The following is a 21,992-nucleotide window of genomic DNA, read 5'->3' as shown; positions in this document are numbered from 1 at the left end:
CAGGAGGTGGCTATTAAGGTATTTTTAAAGTGTTATTTAAATGAAAGCGTACAAAACAAGAGAGCCGAAATGGAACTTCACTGTTACAGAAAGTCCTTAGGGGGGAAAAATGGCTCCAAGTTGGTTTCATTAAAAGACCCAAAAGGACGTAAATTGAGTATTTTAAGAACTTCTCTGAGACTGCAACTTGATTGAATAAAAAAACTGAACCGCAGGGTCAGCGGGCAGGGCCAGGTCAGTGTGAGAACCCAACTCCATGGCAGCTCAGGTGTCCTCAGACGTGCGGGCTTGTTTCCAACCTCAGACCCTCACCTCTAAGGGGAAGCTACCCAATGGGAAGATTTGATCACATCATGACAATTTTTTAAGTGAGTTAACATCCAGAATGCCAACTTTATTATTTCTAAACATATAATCGATTATCACAGATAATGGACATGACCTGCTTTTTAGACTGAGCTGAGAGAGACTAGTCTTATGAAAAAAAACTAAGTGAGAAAACTAATTTTCCATTTCATGAGGATCAAAACGGGCCCTTCCAAGGAAGATTTAAATGGATATAAAAATTCTGCCATTGCAATATACAGACATTTATATATGTGTTTAGTAAAATGATAAATTCATATATAGGTTTTTTTTTTTTTCATCCAGACATTTGGGATATAATCGGTTAAGACAATTCAACAAATAAGGCACTTTAACTGAAAGTTAGATTCAATTATTTAAGTCATATAAAAACTCAGAAAGATTAAGAACCTAACAAACTCAAAGTTTTAAAAGAAATCTCAAAGGGAGGTACTTACTAAATTCAGCTTCACTGAGCTTGTTCCTTTGCACTGGGGTTATCCTGTAGCCCCTTTCTAATGATGCTAAACAAACCATACCTTCCCCACATTGGAACCTTACCACCTAAGTCTGAGCTGAAAATTTCAGTGTGGGGAAAATCTAGGCAGCATCAAAGCACTATTACAGATTTGACCAACACTGTACTTTTCCTGGATATAAAAGTGGTACTTGTACTAGTTTGCTAACAAATAGTAAGACAGAATTCACTTGGAATAATAAAGAAAAAAACCCAGGGGTGCAGCCCGATTACAATAAAAGCAGTGTCTTTAGTTCCCACAACACCACATACATGTCTTAAATCTCCTCCCAGGTAATCAGGCCAAGAGGATGAGAACCGTGGCGAGGCCCCCCCGCCCCAGGCAGCCGAGGGACTCACCATCTTCAGGATCGCCCCGTACAGCCGCAGGAGCACCTTCCGAGGCTCGTCCCCGACGCTGGCCAGGGTGTCGGGCAGGGAGCACTGGAACAACACGTTGCTGAGGCCGCCTCTGCTGGAAACAAGAGGGCCGTGAGCAGCGGGGCCTGAGAAGTCGGCTCCCGCCCACGGTACCCGCCCGCACCTGAGTCTCCACTCAGTCTCTCAGGGCACTTGCAGCACAGGTGAACGCCACAGTTCTCAGATCAATTCCACATGCAAACTCCCCATCGGTCCTTCTAGGACAGCCATGAGGGAGGTGTTGTTTTTTTTTTTTTAATTGGAGGATAATTACTTTATAATATTGTGATAGCTTCTGACATACATCGACATGAATTGGCCATAGGTTACCTGTGCCTCCCCAACCGCCCCCCCGCATTCGGAACCCCACCCTATCCCATCCCTCTAGATTGTTCCAGAGCACCGGCTTTAGGTGCCCTGCTTCATGCATCGGACTTACACTGGTCATCTATTTTATATATGGCAATGTATATGTTTCAACGCTATTTTCTCAAATCATCCCACCTTCACCTTCTCCCACTGAAGCCCAAAGTCTGTCATTTACAGCTGTGTCTCCTTTGCTGCCCTGCATGTAGGACTGTCAGTACCATCTTTCTAAATTCCATATATATGCGTTAATATATAGTATCTTTCTCTTCCGGACTTACTTCTCTCTGTGTAATAGGCTGCAGGTTCATCTACCTCATTAGAACGGCTTTTACTTGCATGTAGCATCTGCCTCAGAGAGGGACAAGAGGCAAAGAGGCCCTAGCCACAGGAGCTGGGGGTGGGGGTATCTCAGATGTATCCCTTCCAGTCCATGTTCATCTGTGACCCCAAATTCCCATCCTGTTCCTGTCACTGCTGAGTTTAAACCTTGGACCAATACCTAAACCATCCCCCCAGGGCTTTCCACTTGAAGTTGCAAGATCCACCCCTTCTCAACCAGATTTGACTAACAGCCCTTTCAAACAATTTGCAACATTAAGAATTATTGGAGCTCTCAGAGGAAAGGGGAGACCTCAACACCCAAAACCTCTCACATGACTACCGAAGATGAGGAACACGTTACAGGGGACACTTAACAGGAAAGTGTAGCTTTGGGGACAAATCACCTGCCTGGGTTGGAAATGATACTGGAGACTGTACAGATACTGGAGACTGTACAGTTAGGAACTCAAGATCCAAGGCACCTCAACTGTAGTAGGCTTCAGAGTCTAGTTAATAGATCGTGAAGAGCTATCACCTGAGGGAAGCACGATGCTGGAAGCTCAGATAACAAATGAAACAGGCTCTGGTCCTGCCTCGAGAAACTTCCACTCCAGGGAAGAAAGCAGACATAAAACTATAAGAGAGATTGCAAAATTGCAGGACAGTGTCTAAACCAGATGCTCAGCAAACCCTGACCTACACCTGCCCGCCAGATGCAGCTGCATCACACAGCAACGCTGTGCCTGTGCCACTTCTGGAGACAAAGTCACGAGCCAGCTGGAGCACGGCTTTCCAGAACAGCCCCCAGTCTCCAGAGCCAGCTGCCTCTCTCCCTGCTCTACCCACCAAGAGTCCAGAGGCTAAAATACAAACCATAACGGAACCATCACACGCCCAGACAGGGCTCATGGCACATGGTGAAACGTACCGTCTAAAACCAGTCCAAGAGAGAGAGTTCAGTTTGTGTGCAGAAGAGAGATAACTGGGAGAACTTTTATCTGGAGGCATTAACGCTGCTGCACTGACGGTGGCATAGTCTTGCCTGGTTCCGCTCCTGTGGCGGACGTTCTCCGCCCTTCCTGGGTTAGAGAAGCTGGGCTTTGCCAGGGGGCAGCCTGCCTCACAGCAGGATTGTATTACAGCCGCCTCTACAGCCATCCAGGCCTGTGTGACCAAGTGCCAGCACAGAGCACGGAAAGGAAGGGTCTGAAACCAGCGACGGGCCTGCTCACACGCTGGGGCCCTCCCCCGGTCCATCCTGCAGTGTGGACAGACTCCCAGGTCGGTTCTGCGATGATGCTGGCGTCTTCAGGGACACCCCTCCATGAGCAGCGGCTCCTGTGTCACCGGGTTCTGGGAGCAGGCGGTCTGCCTGCCACTCCTGCCCACAGGCTGCGGTACCAACCCACCTGCTCCCGTCCTCACTTCTTTGGTCAACCTCAGCACCAGCCTCGTGGTCCCCCCCAGGGTACCAGTCCAGAGGCTAGGGCCCCGGCACAGCCTAGCAGTGCCCTTGGAGGTCGGGGTCCCAACTCTGCGGGCCCCTCCTCTCAGCTCACAGCATCGTATCACTCTTCCCTCGTTTCCCCAGCCCCAGGAGTCTGCCCCCTGCATACCTGAAAGTGAAAGTTGCTCAGTCGTGTCTGACTCTTTGCACTCCAAGGACTGGATAGTCCATGGAATTCTCCAGGCCAGAATACTGGAGTGGGTAGTCTTTTCCTTCTCCAAGGGATCTTCCCAACCCAGGGATCCAACCCGGGTCTCCCACATTGCGGGCAGATTCTTTACCAGCTGAGCCACAGGGAAGCCATGCACACTTAGTACTCCTTAATGTACTCACTTGTGTTTCCTTTGTTGCTTTTCTGGTTCTCTGCCTGTTCGCCCAATTTCCTATATTAAATTCTCTAGGTCTGCTGAAATACCCAGTGCTGTTTCCATTTTCTTGCCAGGATCCTGACTAGCACAAGTGGCCCGAGCTGCAGCGGCGTTTTAAACCATGAGGTTAAGGGCCACATCCCAGGAACGGCGCAGCCATCAGCCGTGAGGGGTGCGCATCCCCACCGAGCCCAGGAAGCTGCTGCACCGGCTCAGCCTGGCTACTCTGGGCCTCTTCAATGTAAGAGGGAAGTGACTTTCCGGGTGGTTTAAGCCACTGTGACTCTGAGGTCCTCTGTCACAAGCAGCTAAGCCCAGCACTAACTGATACCACTCACCACCTCACCCCCTGACTCCTGTTCTTCCAGTCAAAACTCCTCACTCTCCTCTGCTGTTCTAACTACCTACTACTTAAAACAAAGTTGAAGCCCAACCTCCGCAGGAAGCTTTTGCCATCTTCCTGCTAGCTCCGTGAAGGCAGGGGTCATGTCTAGCTTCAGCTCTCCAGGCCCACGGCCCCCAAGGGCAGACACTCAGCAGACACCTTCTGAAAACGACAAGGCTCGCGGCACTCTCCCTTCACTGGTCTCCTCCCTGCTACGCATCATAATGGACAGAGATGCTGTCCTCTACAGGCTGGCAGCTTGTCCCGGCTCTCTAATGAGACTGAAAGCTCCCCCAGGGACAGTCCCTTTCTCCTGAGGGAGGGCGTCATTTAAGAGAAAAACCACAGGCTTCAGAGTCAGGGAGCCAGGGATTCAAATCCCAGTTCTGCACTCACTGTGAGTGAGACCTTGGGCACAGCACTAAAGCTCTCTGACTCGCAAAAATCCACTGCTCGGTCAAAGAGCAGCACCTCACGTAGTTACTGCAGGGGGCAAGGTCACGGAGCCCGGGGACTGAGATGCTCCGCATATCTGACACAGCAGGACCATCTCAACCTCCCGACAACCTCAGGGCAGATGCTGGGCTGCCTCCATCGCACACAGGAGGAAACAGAGGTGCAAAGCAAGGAGGTGGCCGAGCCAGGAGGGAAGGCAGGTGTCGGACTCCAGAGTCCCTGGGTTTAACTCTGATGCTGAGAGAGGAGGGAGACAAAGCAGGAGGGCTCCACACGCCACGTCAGACACACAGCAGGTCTGGGCACCACCGTGGTTCACAGGGACCTGATGTCAGAATGAGTCTGCAGAAGTCTTGCATAAAACAAATGACTGTTCCTGTGGTCACATACGACCACAAACTTAGTGGCCTTAAACAACACACACTATCTTACAGTTCCGGAGGTGAGATGCCTGAAAATAGGTCTCACGGGGCTAAAATCAAGTGAGTCAGCAGGGCTAGACTTCAAAAGGACATACCACATTCCAGGGAACACAAAACATAGCTGAAACAGATCTGGAGTGAGCGGCAGGAGTCACGGGTTCAATCCCTGGGTTGGGAAGATCCCCTGAAGAATAAACGGCAACCCACTCCAGCATTCTTGCCTGGAGAATCCCATGGACAGAGGAGCTTGGCTCCTCTCCATTGAAGAGGAGCCTACAGTCCATAGGGTAGCAAAAGAGTCGGACAAGACTTAGCAGCTGAACAACAACAAATGAATTTCAAATAGGGGTCACAGGCTGGGATGAGGAGTCCGTATTTAATGGGCACAAAGGTTCAGTTTAGGAAGATGAAAACATTCATGTGATGAATGGTGGTGATGGCTGAACAACAACTGACTGACTTAATGCCACTGAACTGTACGTGTAAAAATGGCTAAAACGGTAACTGTTATAAGCGGATGACAGACGACAAGATGGTTGGATGGCATCACTGACTCAACGGACACAAGTCTAAGCAAACTCCCGGAGATGGTGAAAGACAGGGAAGTCAGGTGTGCTGCAGTCCACGGGGTTGTAAAGAGTCACACACGACTGAATGACTACGCCATGTATATTTTACCATAATTTTTAAAAAAGGAATGAAGTCCTGTTACATGCTGTAACACAAATGAGCCTTAAAAACACCCTCCATGAAAGAAGCTAGCACAAAAGACCACATACTATGATTCCATTCATATGCAATGTCCGGAACAGGAGACCTACAGAGTGGGTGCCTAGGGCGAGGGAGAAGGGGTCTGAAGGGGTCTGGATTTCCTTTTGAGGTGAGGAAATGTTCTAAAATTGATCGTGGTGATGGCTGCATATACCTGTGGGAATATTCAAAACCATACACTAAAAACCACTGAATCTATCATTTAAGTCGGTGAATTATATGATATGTGAACTGTATCTCAACAAAGGTGTTTTTAGGGAAAAAAAACTTTGGTCCTATGTAATGATTTTTTCAGAACCAAGTAAACTGGAATGTGCTTCCACATAAACATTTTACAGATATAAATAAGTCATTTTTAAAATATTTTCAACAGCTTATTTAAAGAAAAGCAATCATGCAGCATCTGGGAGCCTCTATAAGAATAAGGGACAATTTTCCCAGGAGTCTGATATTCAGAATATCAGTCCTAAATATTCACTGGAAGGACTGATACTGAAGCTGAAGCTCCAATACTTTGGCCACCTGATGTGACAGACTGACTGGAAAAGACCCTGATGCTGGGAAAGATTGAAGGCAGGAGGAGAAGAGGACAACAGAGGACGAGATGGTTAGATGGCATCACCAACTCGATGGACATGAGTCTGAGCAGACTCCAGGCGCTGGTGATGGACAGGGAGGCCTGGTGTGCTGCAGTCCATGGGGTCAAAAAGAGTCAGACATGACTAAGCAACTGAACTGAACTTTCCAGGAGGCAAGCTAGCTGTGCACCTCAGTTCGGGAAGCCCTGAAAGACAGGAGAGAAGACAGACCCAGAGACAGGCTGGCACAGCAGCCTCCACCTTCCATCACGAGGGTCCGCCACATCCAGTGCTGGCCACCACAGGCATCTGGCTGCCAAGCAACAGGACCGGCATGACATCAGCTAAAAGCCTTAGTTTTCCTTCCTGTCACATACTCTCCGAAGCTCAGTTCACAGTGAGAGCAAACAGATGAGCTACTGTTCTAAGCTGTGTAACTCGATTCAAAGTTTATCCCTAGACTCCTGAAAAAGACTGGCGGGCCAGCTTGGCCAGAAACAGGCCCACAACCTGGAAATCCTTTATTTCTTGTATTTTCTGTAGCCTTTTGCACAATATGCTCTAGTGGGAGGAAGTAAACCAATGTTTTTTTTTTTTTTTTGGGTGACAATCAAATGAAATCCTGACAGGCCACAGAAACGGCAGCAGAAATACAACAGTCAATTTACCATGTGACTTGTCAGACATATCCTCCCGCACAAAACCCCAGGAAAGCTGGAGGACTCCAGAGAAGTCTGAAACGCCATACATTTTATCAAGCGGCAGAAGTGCTTTATAATAAACATATCTGCCATAATTCAATTTAGGAGGTAAAAGAGATACTCACATAAGCAAAATATCAAATAAAATTAAAATAACACCTTTATTTCATATTCAACACATGTAAGTAAGCAAGTCATGGCAGGTAGGATGCTGAAGAGAGGTCCCTGTGGTGGGAATTCTAACCAGCACCCTGGGGATCCAGCTGAGTGTGGCCCCTAATCTCCACCCCACGGTCCCTCAAACAGCACCAACGGGACCACAAGAGAGAACAGAGCTGCTTTCACAGACTGTTGATCACATAGGAAAATCATCTCAATTTCTCTTGAAATTGATATTCGATTTCACTTGAGATGTACAATTTCTCTATTCAATTTCTCTTGATATTAATAAGAATTAACTTACGGGCTTCCCTGGTGGCTCAGTGGTAAAGAGTCTGCCTACCAATGCAGGAGACGTGGGTTTGGTCCCTGATCTGGGAAGGTCCCACAGGCCGCAGAGCAAATGAGCGCGCACACCACAACTACTGGGCCTGCGCGCTGCAACTCCGGAAGCTCACGCGACTAGAGCCCGCGCTCCAGAAGAGAAGCCCCTGCGGCGAGAAACCCGTGCGCCCAACGGGAGCAGCCCCCGCTCCCGGCAACTAGAGGAAAGCCCTCGCAGCAACAGAGACCCAGCAGAGCCAAAAATAAATGAATAGATAATAAACAGAAAAGAAAAAAGGATACGAGCCAATCAACTATTTAAAAAAAGAATTAATTTACAATTAAGAATAATTTGATGCGTCAAACAATACACACAGAACATAAATGATATCTGGAAAAAAAATGCAGAAACAAACTGAAGACACAGCGCTAACCGAAGACCCAGATGGCTAACTGGATCACATGCTAAAGAGAAGGAGTCTGTGAGCACAGAGCCACAGAGCAGGCACTTAGGAGGGCGTTGATGCTTCCGGCACATTCAACGTCACCTACACACAAGTGACAAAGAACCCGGGTGACCCAGGCATAGCTTTTAAAACTCAAGTAAGTTTATCAGTTGTTGAAGCAACTAAAGTAGGCTGTTTTAACATGTATTAAAATTTTTTTGACTTTCAGACTTTAAAATCTAGGTTCCAAAAATTTGTGCGTACAAGGAGCTGAAAGACCTCCTCAAAATAAAAAAGATAACTTCCTGCCCAAATTCTATTATTCAAATATAACCACTTTGAATACTGTGGTATATATATTTTTTTGTCATTTTCCCAAGCTCCTTTTCCCAGTTTCTTTCTTTTTATTAAAGTTGGAATCATGGTGAATATACTGCTCTGTTAAGTTGCTTTTCCACTTCTATTATGAGCATTTTCCATCAATTCAGTATTAAAAACATCATTTTTAATTATGCACAGAATTTCACCTTAAAGACACAGCATGGTTTAACTAACTGCCTACTGCTGAAGAAAACAGTTTTTCCATTATTTTTTTACTTCTATACACAACCCTATAAAATGCATACCTACATGTCAACCTCTATGCGCAATCTGAGGAGATCCTTTAAAGCTGGGTTTTCTGGGCCAAAGGGCACTACCATTTTAAACTTTCCTGATGGCTGCTGTCACAGTGCCCCACAAAAGAGCCACACCAGGCCACTCTTCACCCAACAGTGGTGTCAGAATGCCTCTCATATCTAGATGGACCTGTTGTTTTTTAATCAATTAAAACCTGATATAGCAGAATATAACTTTTTTAAACATTAAATTGATAGTGAACATAACGAAATTTTTTAATGTTTAAAGATATATATAAAGTTAACACATGGCATGAAATACTTTAAAGTTAAAAAAATACTGCAAAGGGAATATTTGTAAGTACATCAATATGGGGAAAACCATAAATTCAAATAAATAATGAAACATACTGAACGTTAGCCAATTTAAAGGGATTTCTTTTTTTTTTTCCCCCTGTTTTATTTATTTATTTATTTTTCTTGTTTTAATTTTATTTATTTATTTTTTTGCATTACAATAGTTTAATATGAACAATCAGAACTAATTAACAGTATAACAATATTTTACAACTGAAATAATTAAAATAAACTATAAAATTACTACATAAAACAGGTCTGATCTAGCTTATTTACTTTCTATAATTTCTTCAGTGCTGCAAAACCATTTATTTCTTTTTTTTTTTTCATGTTTTAATAAACACTTCGTCTTTTTGTATTGCTTTTTTTTTTCATCACAATAATAGAAATATAACATCATATATCACTGTAAAACACATTTCCACATAAATGCTGATAAGCACAAAATATTTTTCATCATTTACATTTTAACTGTAATAATATATGGCAGAATTAAAGCTGCATCCATCATGTGTCTAACTCACCTTGCTGTAATGAATTTTTAAATGTAATGGTTTCTGTCGCAAAGTAAAATCGTACATAATGTCTAGTGACACAGTACGCTGGTGGATGGGTGGATTTGGAAAATGAAAATGCAACTTCATTTTTAATTAGATTTATAAACTTCACCACCTCCACCTCCAGCCAGCTTCCCAACCCTCCCTCCCACCACCATTATTTATTTATTTATTTAAAATGAGGCTTTTAATTAATGTTTGACAGAGCTGATTCAGGTTGAATAGACTAAATTTCTTTAAACAAACTTACTTATACTCCAGAGTCCTTTAAAAACTTAATAGCATTTATACACTGAAGGTATTTGATTTTCTTGTAACTAGCACTTCAAATGCAACAAGCATTTGAAGCAACAAGCATTTGACCCAACAAGTAAAACTTTCTACAGTTCATAACTTTTATAAATAAAATAAATTAAATGTATAGTGAATAAGTTCTCTGAAATATTTCAATATTTCTGCAGGTTTAGTAACATCGTAAAATACATTTCAACTAAAATTCACAAATCTAAAAATCTGTTAGGCATTTTTAGGCGTTTTAAGTTGGAAATGAAGACCAATGTTACATCGTAATATGCCAATTACAAATAGTACTTCAAATAGCAAATACTACAGTTTGTCCCAAACTTTAAAAACTATTCATGAACTCAACACTGAACTATTGATGGCTATGAGAATTGTTTCCTAGCCTTTTTGAAAATTTCAACCCATTTACGTTTAAGGTAATTATTGATAAGTACGATCCCGTAGCCATTTTCTTTATTACTTTGGGTTCAAGTTTATACACTCTTTCTGTGTATCCTGTCTAGAGAAGATCCTTTAGCATTTGTTGGAGAGCTGGTTTGGTGATGCTGAATTCCCTCAGCTTTTGCTTGTCTGTAAAGCTTTTGATTTCTCCTTCATACTTGAATGAGATCCTTGCTGGGTATAGTAATCTGGGCTGTAGGGTATTTTCTTTCATCACTTTAAGTATGTCTTGCCACTCCCTTCTGGCCTGAAGAGTTTCTGTTGAAAGATCAGCTGTTATCCTTATGGGAATCCCCTTATGTGTTATTTGCTGCTTTTCCCTTGCTGCTTTTAATATTTGTTCTTTGTGTTTGATCTTTGTTAATTTGATTAATATGTGTCTTGGAGTATTTCGCCTTGGGTTTATCCTGTTGGGGACTCTCTGGGTTTCTTGGACTTGGGTGATTATTTCTTTCCCTATTTTAGGGAAGTTTTCAACTATTATCTCCTCAAGTATTCTCTCATGGTCTTTCTTTTTGTCTTCTTCTTCTGGGACTCCTATGATTCGAATGTTGGAGCGTTTAACATTGTCCCAGAGGTCTCTAATATTGTCCTCATTTCTTTTAATTCGTTTTTCTTTTTTCCTCTCTGTTTCATTTATTTCTACAATTTTATCTTCTAGTTCGCTAATCCTGTCTTCTGCCTCTGTTATTCTATAGTTTGTTCCCTCCAGAGTGTTTCTGATCTCATCTATTGCATTATTCATTGTATATTGACTCTTTTTTATTTCTTCTAAGTCCTTATTAAATCTTTCTTCCATCTTCTCAATCCTTTTCTCCAGGTTATTTATCTGTAACTCCATTTTGCTTTCAAGATTTTGAATCATTTTCACCATCAAAATTTGAAATTCTTTATCAGGTAGAGTCCCTATATCTTCTTCTTTTGTTTGTGTTGGTGGGCAATTATCTTGTTCCTTTACTTGCTGGGTATTTCTCTGCCTCTTCATCTTGCTTATATTGCTTTGCTTGGGGTGGCCTTTCCCTCTTCTTGCAGTTTGTGGAGTTCTCTTTATTATGTAGTTTCTTCGCTGTGTGTGGGGTTGGACGGGTGACTTGTCCGGGTTCCCTGGTTAGGGAGGCATGTGTCAGTGTTCTGGTGGGTGGAGCTTGATTTCTTCTCTTTCCTTTAGAAGACAATGGCTGCTTTTCTGGGAGCCTGATGTCCTCTGCCAGTATTCAGAAGTTGTTTTGTGGACTTTACTCCGCATTCAAATGTTCTTTTGATGAATTTGTGGGGGAGAAAGTGGTCTCGTCATCTTATCCCTCCGCCATCTTGTTCCTTCCTCCCCAGAACACTGGATTCTTATATTCCACTTGGTCGTGGAGTACCTCTTCCCAGCTGCTCCAGCAAGGCGCAGCCGCTGTACCTTACCTCGGACGAGGGGTATCTCCTCAAGGCTGCCCCTCCTGCTTTGAATGTGGATCAGCTCCTCTCGGCCCTCCGGTGCCCAAGCAGCCACCGCCTCCTGGACGTGGTACAGCTCCTCTCGGCCACCGCCCTAACCCTGGGCGCGGGGCAGCTCCTCTCAGCCACGATTCTACACGTGGTCGGTTGCGCTGGGAGCCGGGCGTCTCTCGCGTCTCCGCCGCCGGGAGCCGGGCGTCTCTCGCGTCTGCGCCGCCGGGAGCCGGGCGTCTCTCGCGTCTGCGCCGCCGGGAGCCGGGCGTCTCTCGCGTCTGCGCCGCCGGGAGCCGGGCGTCTCTCGCGTCTGCCTAAAGGGATTTCTTGAAACATCTTAGTGATCTATGCTAAATAACTTCCCCCTAAACTGATAAACCGGAGAAGGCAATGGCAAGCCACTCCAGTACTATTGCCTGGAAAATCCCATGGATGGAGGAGCCTGGTAGGCTGCAGTACGTGGGGTCGCTAAGGGTCGGACACGACTGAGCGACTTCACTTTCACACATTGGAGAAGGAAATGGCAACCCACTCCAGTGTTCTTGCCTGGAGAATCCCAGGGACGGGGGAGCCTGGTGGGCTTCCATCTATGGGGTCACATAGAGTCGGACACGACTGAAGTGACTTAGCAGCAAACTGATAAACATCAATTCATTACTCCCCTCAACCAAAGTCATACAATTAATTGTGAATCATTGAGAAAAGAGAACTGGAAAACGTAAAACAGCAGATAATCTAAAAATGTAGTTGATCCAAAAATGGGTCAAAGAAACGGTGTCTCAATAGGCTTTAGAACTGACTTTAAAAGAACCAAGACCAATTCCACAAAATCAGTGCAAAACAAAAGCCACTCCACGAAACTAAGATCTGACATCTGATGATACTTACAAATCTCAAGGTTTCTCATAGCAGGAAATATCATTATGCTTTCCTGATATGAAAGGTCTTCTTAAAACAGAAGACTAGATCAACCAGTTCCATTCAGTCAAACTGGAACCAAAATGTTTCAAAACATACAGATTATTAACCCTCCTATGACAAACCATCCTATTACAAGTACGCCTGTCACACAAAATGCTCTAACACTTTAGCACTTACACCAAACACACAGGTTATGAAAGATTTCAAAAGTCTGCTCTAAAGATCAGACTCATTTCAGAATGAAACAAGCAAATTTTAACATCAGTGTAAAACAGACAAAGGAAAGGAACCCGAGGCCAATTTGGCAAAATGTTCAGATTTGATAAAGCTAATTTATTCTTTTAAAAATTTTAGTCTTCACTACTTTACAAACGTAATTTTTAATAAAGAGAAGTTATTTTGCATAAAACTTCATGGCATCTAAAACACAATCACCAGCATATGCTATAATGAACTTTTCTCAAAAATCAGTTGGCAATTTAGCATGTGTATAAAACCAAGATCACCAGTAGTAAGAGGGAAAAAAAGATGCTGGTGAAGGATCACAATGGGTCAAAGCAATGACCTCTTTGATCTCAACAGGGGTATTTGTGGGGGTCCATTGGAGATCCTCCGGAGAAGGCAATGGCAAGCCACTCCAGTACTCTTGCCTAGAAAATCCCAGGGATGCAGGAGCCTGGTAGGCTGCAGTCCGTGGGGTCGCTAAGGGTCGGACACAATTGAGAGACTTCACACTTTCACTTTTCACTTTCACACATTGGAGAAGGAAATGGCAACCCACTCCAGTGTTCTTGCCTGGAGAATCCCAGGGAAGGGGGAGCCTGGTGGGCTTCCGTCTATGGGGTCACACAGAGTCGGACACGACTGAAGTAACGCAGCAGCAGCAGCATGGGGATCCTCTGACACAGGCCTCAAAAAATCAGTGCATGTTGTTGTGGGTGCTAAGTCACTTCAGCTGCGTCCGACTCTTTGTGACCCCATGGACTATAGCCTGCCAGGCTCCTCTGTCCATGGGATTTCCCAAGCAAGAATATTGGAGTGGGCTGCTGTGCCCACCTCCAGGGGATTTTCCCGATCCAGGGATTGAACTTGTATCTCTTCCGTCTACTGCACTGGCAGGGGGGTTCTCTACCACTAGTGCCAGCTGGGAACATCTTCAAAAAGTTAAACATTGAGTTACTGAATGATCCAGCAATTCCACTCCTACGCATATACCTAGAGAAACGAAAACATATGTTCTCACAAATATTGTACACAGAATTTTGTAACAGCCCCCCAAAAGAGAAAGAACCCTAATGTCCATCAGTTACTGAATGAATAAACAAATTGGGGTATATCATGTTAATGGACTATTACTCAGCCATAAAAAGGAATGAAGTACTAATACATGCTACAAGGATAAATCTAGAAAACATTATACTAAGTGAAAGAAACTGGTCACAAGAGGCCATACATACTGTACGATTCCTTCTATATGAAATGTCCAGAAGAGGCAAATAGATAAAAATCAGTCAGTGGTTGTCAAGCTAGGGAGAGGGGAGGATGGGAGGAGACTGCTAACACAGTACAGGGTCTCATTTTGAGATGATGAAAATGTCCTAGAAAAATCGCAGTGAATGCTGTATAACTGTAAAAATACTAACAAGCACTGAACTGTACCATTTAAGAGAATGAATTTCATACTATGTGAATTATATCTCAATAAAGCTGTTATATTTTCCTTTTCTAAACCAGTGATAACTTGCCTTAGACAGTTTATTAAGATCAACCATTCACTGATTTATCTGAATCTATGAATGACCATCCTCTTTAATATTAAGCTCCCTGTGTAGGATCCACGGCGATCACTGTTTGATTAAAATCTGCACCCAAGTACTGAACACTTTCAAAGAAACTGCCAGAGCTTAGGAGAAAGCCCATGAAGAAGACGCCTCTGATTTTAGGGTCTGGAGAAAGAAGTGCTACTAAGGGTTTTGGAATGAGGAAAGTTACCAAGTTCCTTCCTCTGTGGTTGCGCTGGGTTTCCAGCTTCCCACACCGATCTGTAATTCTGTTTGGAGGTGGCACCTGTCCCCCACCAGTACCACCAGAGGTCCTTTCCTCCAGTCCTGCCATAACTTCTTGCTTTCCTCCCCACGTATCTTTTCAAGGCCTTTCCCTCCCCACCCCTGCTCAGTTTGAGGCCTGTCAGGGAGCGCCCTCACACAGAGCCTTCTCTGCCACAACCCAGTCACCTTTCACAAGCCAGGTATCCAGGCCATTGTAAAAACTGTTCAAGAGAAAACATTTCAGAATCAAGCCCATGAGGGAAGGTTTGCCAATACCTGCCTCCTCTGCCCTTTGCCTTCCTCCTGCTGACTGGCATACTTCCATGTGTTCATAATCTCTGGACTTCTCAAAATTTTAAAATTATGCTTTAGTAGCTGTGACCACCTCTGCCCTGGGGGCAGTACTTCTACAGTACTCTTTAATGCGGTGTCCTGAATTCCACCCCTGCGCTGCCAGGACAAATGCAGTGCAGGAAAACTAAGAGAGGAAGACTTGGAAGAAATGAAATTTCCAACAGCCTATGTGCAGGGGAGAACAAATAAAACGCCCCCACCATCGCTTCTGGTGTTAATTATCCACCATCATATGTGTACCCAACAGAACCCTCAGCATCCTTATCCACAATCCACAAACAGACAAAGGCGACTCACAAACGCGGTCTGTCTGCAGTTCTCATTGGTAAAACAGGGCCCCTGGCAAGGTCAGACACCCCCGCCTTCTCCATGTGACGCGTCCATACGAATGTCACATGGCCCTGGACTGGGACAGCAGGCCTATCCATAGGCTTCTAACCCACGGGAGCACTGACTGGGCCTGAGGGCAGACCTGTCCCTTGACTGGATTTCTCACCTGAAAGACAGGACTCATCAGCACACTCAAGTTCATTTGAAGTTCTTGCCAGACATCATAGTCTCAGCATACTTTTGCACATATCTCACAAGCAGTAGGTACTGTTGTAGAGAACTGCTTGTCACTAAAAAATGGGCAAAAAAATACAGACAGGTGTATGTAATCTCTGCCAAAACTCAAGTGCATGCCTGAGCAAACAGCTAAAATAACCATCTTACTGTGTTACAACTGGCAAGGAATCACCACCTGTTAACACTTTAATTTCTGGCAAGTTACTCAACCTCTCTGGGCCCCTATGGTAAGGAATACCTCCTCGAGGGACTTTTCTGGCCGTCCAGTGGTTAGGGCTCCGTGTTTCCACTGCAGGGGGCACAGTTTTGATCCCTGGTCCAGGAAGGAGGATCCCGCCTGCCATGTAGCTTGGCCAAGAAAGAATAAAAGAATAACACTTCTCCTGGTGCCCAGGTTAACTGAGATAAGCACAACTGCCACAGTACCTGGCAACAGTAGGCACTTAACGAATGGAATCTTTTATTATCATGATTAACTTAAGAAAGTAGAAGCTCTAGTCTTTAACCGTCCTTAAAAAAATCAAAATACTTCAACTAAAATATAACACTATATGGCTATTCAAGAGAGTAAGACAGCTCAATAAATACCAACACAAAACAATCTCTAAGATACAGTGCTGCTTTTAGCGCAAAAAAGTAACCTACTGTGAGCATTAGCATTAAAGCGGGAGGGGAAGCCAGGCATTCCCAGCCCCTGGCACACTGCAGCTCTTGGGTTTGCTGGAGAAACAGGTATACCCACACTTGCCTTATGCCTGACGTCTCTCTGGAAGAACGGATAACGAAGGAAGGACAATGCTTGCTTCCAGGGAGAGGCGCTGGGGCCAGCGGTGGGAAAGACGCCCTTCCGGAAAGTCTGAATGTTAAAACCAGTACACCGATTACCTACTCAAAGACTTTTTTTAATATAATAAACAAAAATAATCTTTATTTTCTTTTTCCAACTGTCTTCTCTAATCACTGCACAAACAAAAAGAAGGGAGCTATCCCACTCAACTGAATTTCCTGGTTAATCACCAATTCAAATGAAGTACCATCCTAACCACAAGATAATCAGAAGTTAACAAATGAAATATTCTTGTGTAAAATCTAAAAGCTCTTCATACCTCCCCTCCACTCCTGCCTTAAATCTAGGGCGGCAAATACGAGGTACCTGTTGATGCTTTGAGCCCCTCACTGGCCTGCGGCCCTGAGCAGGAACATGAAACATCGCTGAGGAGTCCCAGGAGGGAGACGCGCACACAGAGGAGCTCAGCTGTGAGCAGCTCCCGAAGCAGGCCGGGAGACGTTCTCAATTCTTAGTCTCGCTTTTCCTCATTTTCACACTCTCGCTTTAGAAAATTAAAGGAAATGTTTAGGAACTTTGGCTCCAGTTAACTGAACATTTCCCACTGATTTCCTTTCTCGAGTCACATAACAGATAAGACCCTGGGTATGTTTCAGGATTTTTAGGCCCAGGCCTCATTTTCAGCCCTCAATTTCCTGGCAGAGTCCTTAAAAAAAACAAAGTATTTTTCGCTGATGGCACTCTATAAGAATAATGATGAATCTGCTTCTTGGTCACTTTTCTAACCTTCAACTCAAGAGCCACTTCAAGACTCAGCCAACTTGATTTTTCTCTGACTCGTCTTTCTCTACATTAGCCCCCCTGTTCCAGAACCTATAGCATAACCCTTTCCAATGGAAGTCGACCATGTTACACAATGAAAGGGCCCGAGGAAACTTACATGTTACCTACACACAGCGCAGAGCCCCCAAACCTGGTAAGGCACAAAACTAATCAAGACCGCCTTAATTTGCTAATTGTTGTTGCTGCTGTTGTTCAGTCACTCAGTCCTCTCCGACTCTTTGCGACCCCATGGACTGCAGCACGTCAGGCCTCCCTGTCCTTTACTACTCCCGGTGCTTGCTCAAACTCATGTCCATTGAGTCGGTGATGCCATCCAACCGTCTCATCCTGTCGCCTGCTTAGGTCACTACATTTCAAACAGGTTACTGTCATATTTGGGATAAAGTACAATTAATTTCCAGTGGCAGTGGAGATTTTTAAGGAGGGAGAAGAAGATGAACACTTCCCTGCCATGAGGTAAATGAGGAAAAAACTGCTGACTTTTTATCAGCTCACCACTTACGGAGAAGGAAATGGCAGCCCACTCCAGTACTCTTGCCTGGAAAATCTCATGGATGGAGGAGCCTGGTAGGCTACAGTCCACAGGGTCGCTAAGAGTCCGACACAACTGAGTGACTTCACTTTCACCACTTATAGCACTGTTGCACTTTCCCCGGGAGGCCAGAGGTGGCAGAAGCACTCACCACTCCAACACAGAGAGCCAGGAAACCCCACTGGAACACCGGGAAGCAAAGGAAGGCAGTTGCAGCCCCAGCAACGGGAAAAACCAGCCCCCCAGCCCCCCGGCCCCTCTAAGGCTCAGTTCTCGAGGTGGACACCTGGCCCAGCCCTGCCCTCCTCACTCCCTCTCCAGCCAGGAAGCTGCAGGGCAAGATGGCATCTTGCTTGCACGCCTGCTTCACAAATCCTCCCTGACTCTTCACCCACCTTGTGAAAAAACACTGAAATGTTTTTTTGGGTGTTTTTCGTACCGTCAGGTATCAGCTGTTAAGACTGTCAGTCAAGTTTGGTTGCTCTGGGAAGTTCTCATAGATTGAAAATATCCTCCACGTGTAGAAAGGAGGTCAAGTTTGAGTCCACGCTAAGCCCGTAAAGGCTGAACAGCCCAGCAGATGTGACTCATCCGCGCTGTGCTGTGTGAGTCACTGACGCGGCAGCAGAAAGCTGGTCTACGCGGGGCAGGCGCTGGGCACCTAAGACTGTCGCACCCGGAACGGTGAGCACTCACTGGCGACAGGAAGTGGCTGGCAGTGTTTCCTACAGTGACAAAGAGAGCGCGGGGGAGAGCCTGTGTCCAGCGTGTGGGCTCCATCCCAGAGGAACAATCTGCAAGTTCTGGAATAAAGTCACCTCACTAGACAGCGGCTCACTGTGTAACACAGCTTTTGTTCCAGCAACGTGTGTTCAAGTAGCTTTACAAATGGCTTGTATCCTTAATCTGTAGACTTAACCAAGTCTTAATGAGGTTATTGGTTTGATTTTATAGCGTTCTACTTGGGGAAAATCCACACTGTGGGGATACTGCACTTTGGTGCAGTGCCCAAGGTCTGCAATACGCCATTCCTAATGTCAAACATCCAGAGTGTATTCCTTTCCAATTTGTAAGTTTGAGGTAGAATACACATAACACACAGTTTGCCATCTGAACCATTTGTGACTGCCCATTAGGTACATTCACACTGCTGCGAACCATCACGTTCCACCTCCAGAGCTCTTCATCTCATAAAGCTGACTGCCTTTAAACAGGAACTCCCCATTCCCCACCCCCCAGTCCCTGGCACCCACCAGGATACTGTGTCCCCACGAACTTGACTCCTCTCGGGAACTCACAGCAGTGGTGTCAGGCAATATTTGTCTTTTGGGGACTGGCTTATTTCATTTAGAATAACGTCCTCCAGGTTCACCACGTTGTAACATTTCAGCATCTCCTTTTTATCAAAGCTGGATAATATCTGATTTTATGTATATGCCACACTCTGCTCAAAAACATCTAAAAATTTTTAATCACTTGTAAAAAGTCAGCTTAAATAATGAGAAACCCAAGATACTGCCTGATCCAGGGAAGCCTTTAATACAAAGGCTTTCACCTGCTAAACTGCAGTGGTTAGTTTCTGGTCTGCACCAAACCGACTGTACTCTGCTGAAAACCAAAAAGTTACTGAAACCTCTGCAAACTGTCCACAAGTAACCTGCTGCAAAACCCAGCACACACAGGACTTTGCCTCCCTAAGGCTCAGGGCCTGCACCCAGGAGCTGCAAGAGCACCATCTAAAAGTCAAAAGGACCTCATTCATGGTCCAATAGTTAAGATTCCATGCTTCCATTGCAGAGGGCACAAGTTTGATCCCTGGTTGGGGAACTAAGATCCCACATGCTGCATGCACGGTGTGGCCAAAAGAAAAAAATGAAATAAAATTATAAAGAATAAAATAAATAAAAGTCAAGATGACTAGAAAAAAGTTAACATCATAACCAATACCTAAGCAGAAAAAAGTATCTTTAAGTCCATAGGGCTGTAAGCAGAGAAGATGGAAGACAGGATAATATCGAAACATATTTAGATAATATCTAAATTCCTGAAATCTAAATATCTAAATTCCTAAATACCTGAATTTAGAACACAAGGGGGAAAAAAGTGCATTTTTGAAAAATTTCTTCTAACCATCTAAATTTTAACGTGAACCAACCACAGCTCAGGGGGAAAAGCCACTTCAGCCCAGTGACAGCACGGCTGTGCTGTCATCAGGGACAGGCCTCTGAGCGCCCAGCCCTCTCAGCACCGAGTCTGCGGGCACAGTTAAGGCAGAAGCTTTGTCCCCAGCGAGCTGCTGGCTCTGCAGACGGCTGCAGAACCTTCGGCACGTTGCCAGGTAGAACAGTGTAATGGTATCTAGTGCGGGATGACGTCAGTGCGGGATGACGTCGGCTGGTTACCATCACCAATTTCAAAGCAAAGGTTAATTTTTTTTTTTTTTTGGTCACACTGCATGGCATGTGGGATCTTGGTTCACTGACCAGGAATTGAACCCGTGTGCCCTGCAGTGGAAGCGCCAAAAGTTCATTTATTAAGGGCGTGCCGGGTGGAGAAAGCTCCATCTGCAGTCCTCTACCCCAGGCTGCACAATCCTCAGCCCCATCGCTACTGGGGGCAGAGAGGAGAGGGCTGCACTGTGCACTGTAGGACGTTCAGCAGTGTCCCTGCCCTCTACCAGGATAACCATCAGGCGCCAGGGTCACCACCACCACCACGAAACCATGACAATCAAAAGGTGTCCAGACATGACTAGGTGTCCCTCAAAAAGTATTCTGAAGATACCCATTTCAAGCCACCAACCCGAGCATCCTTGGGACACAGCCCGTCTCTGCCTTCTCTTCCCACCTGCTAGGTCCTTCCAACTTTCAGAGTGAATTCAGGGATGCTCTCACTTTCTCTACAAAGTGCCCACATCCCTTCCAGCCCACCCAGACCTCCCAGCCTTACACTTTATTGTTTCATCACCAGCCCCTGGACTACTGTGATACAGTTGCTGCTGCTAAGTTGCTTCAGTCGTGTCCGACCCTGTGCAGCCCCACAGATGGCAGCCCACCAGGCTCCCCTGTCCCTGGGATTCTCCAGGCAAGAACACTGGAGTGGGGTGCTATTTCCTTCTCCAATGCATGAAAGTGAAATGTGAAAGTGAAGTCGCTCAGTCATGTCCAACTCTTAGCGACCCCATGGACAGCAGCCCACCAGGCTCCTCCATCCATGGGATTCTCCAGGCAAGAGGACTGGAGTGGGGTGCCATAAGGGCTAGGCGCAGTGAGACGACTGAATGTTGATACACAGGGATTTGGCAGTCCAGCCATGGATGCACAACAGGCTGATGTAAAACTGAAGACAACGGCTGTCCTAGGGCAGTACAAGACTCCCTGCCAGTGGGCGGAGGACGCTGAGATCGGGGGGTGGTGGCTGGTCTAGGCTGGTGGCCAGGGCTCCACTGGAGAAGAAAACTGGAAAGGAGAGCATGGGCATCAGGGTCAGAGCTGAGCAAGCCAGAGACCAGGCTGATAAAAAAAAAAACCAACTAAGCGATTACAACAAGGTTATATGAGACAAGCTTAATACGCAAAAGTCAGTCGCCTTCCTATATATGAATAATGAACAAAGAAACTGAAATTTAAAACATATTATTTACATTAGCACTCCTCAAAATTAAATACTGAGGTATAAACCTAATAAAATATGTACAAAATCCATATGAGGAAAACTACAAAATTCTAAAGACAGACATCAAAGAAGAACTACATACATGGAAACATGACCCATGTCTGTGAAGAGTAAGACTCAATACTGTCAGGATGTCCATTCTTCCCTACTGGGTCTATACATTCATATGATCCCAATAAAAATCCCATTAAGTTATTTTGCGGACGTCAGTAAACTAATTCTAAAGCTATACGGAGAAGCAAAAGACCTAGAATAGTCAACTTGATATTGAAAAAGAACAGTCGTAGGACTAATCCTATCAGACTTCAAGACTTATTACAAAGCTACAGTAATCAAGACACTATGATACTGGCCAAAAAAAAAAGAAAGATCAATGGAACAGCATGCAGAGCCTAGGAAGAGACCCACATAGTCAACTGATCTTGACAAAAAGCAAAGACAAAACTGTAGAGAAAGGACAGCCT

The 21,992-nt window shown here is 45.1% G+C and overlaps 1 protein-coding gene across 10 annotated transcripts in view; it reads right to left on the bottom strand.

The window, feature by feature from the left end:
- The window catches only part of CHKA (choline kinase alpha), a 61,883-nt gene that overhangs the window by 32,359 nt on the left and 7,532 nt on the right, over positions 1-21,992 (bottom strand). For 6 of the 10 annotated variants that reach the window (XM_055415349.2, XM_088832368.1, XM_055415350.2 and 3 more), the window contains exon 2: positions 1,223-1,334. In XM_055415349.2, coding sequence (XP_055271324.1) covers positions 1,223-1,334 — 112 coding nt within the window. Of the gene's footprint in view, positions 1-1,222; positions 1,338-21,992 lie in introns of all 10 variants that reach the window. The other 4 variants (XM_088832364.1, XM_088832365.1, XM_088832366.1 and 1 more) reach the window with 1 other exon arrangement.

The sequence above is a fragment of the Moschus berezovskii genome, chromosome 25 (assembly GCF_049115385.1).
Source record: "Moschus berezovskii isolate FMDL1 chromosome 25, NW_MosBer_1.0, whole genome shotgun sequence".
Lineage (NCBI taxonomy): Eukaryota > Metazoa > Chordata > Mammalia > Artiodactyla > Moschidae > Moschus > Moschus berezovskii.
Note: the sequence above shows the minus strand (reverse complement) of the source record. Positions and strands in the feature narration are given on the sequence as shown.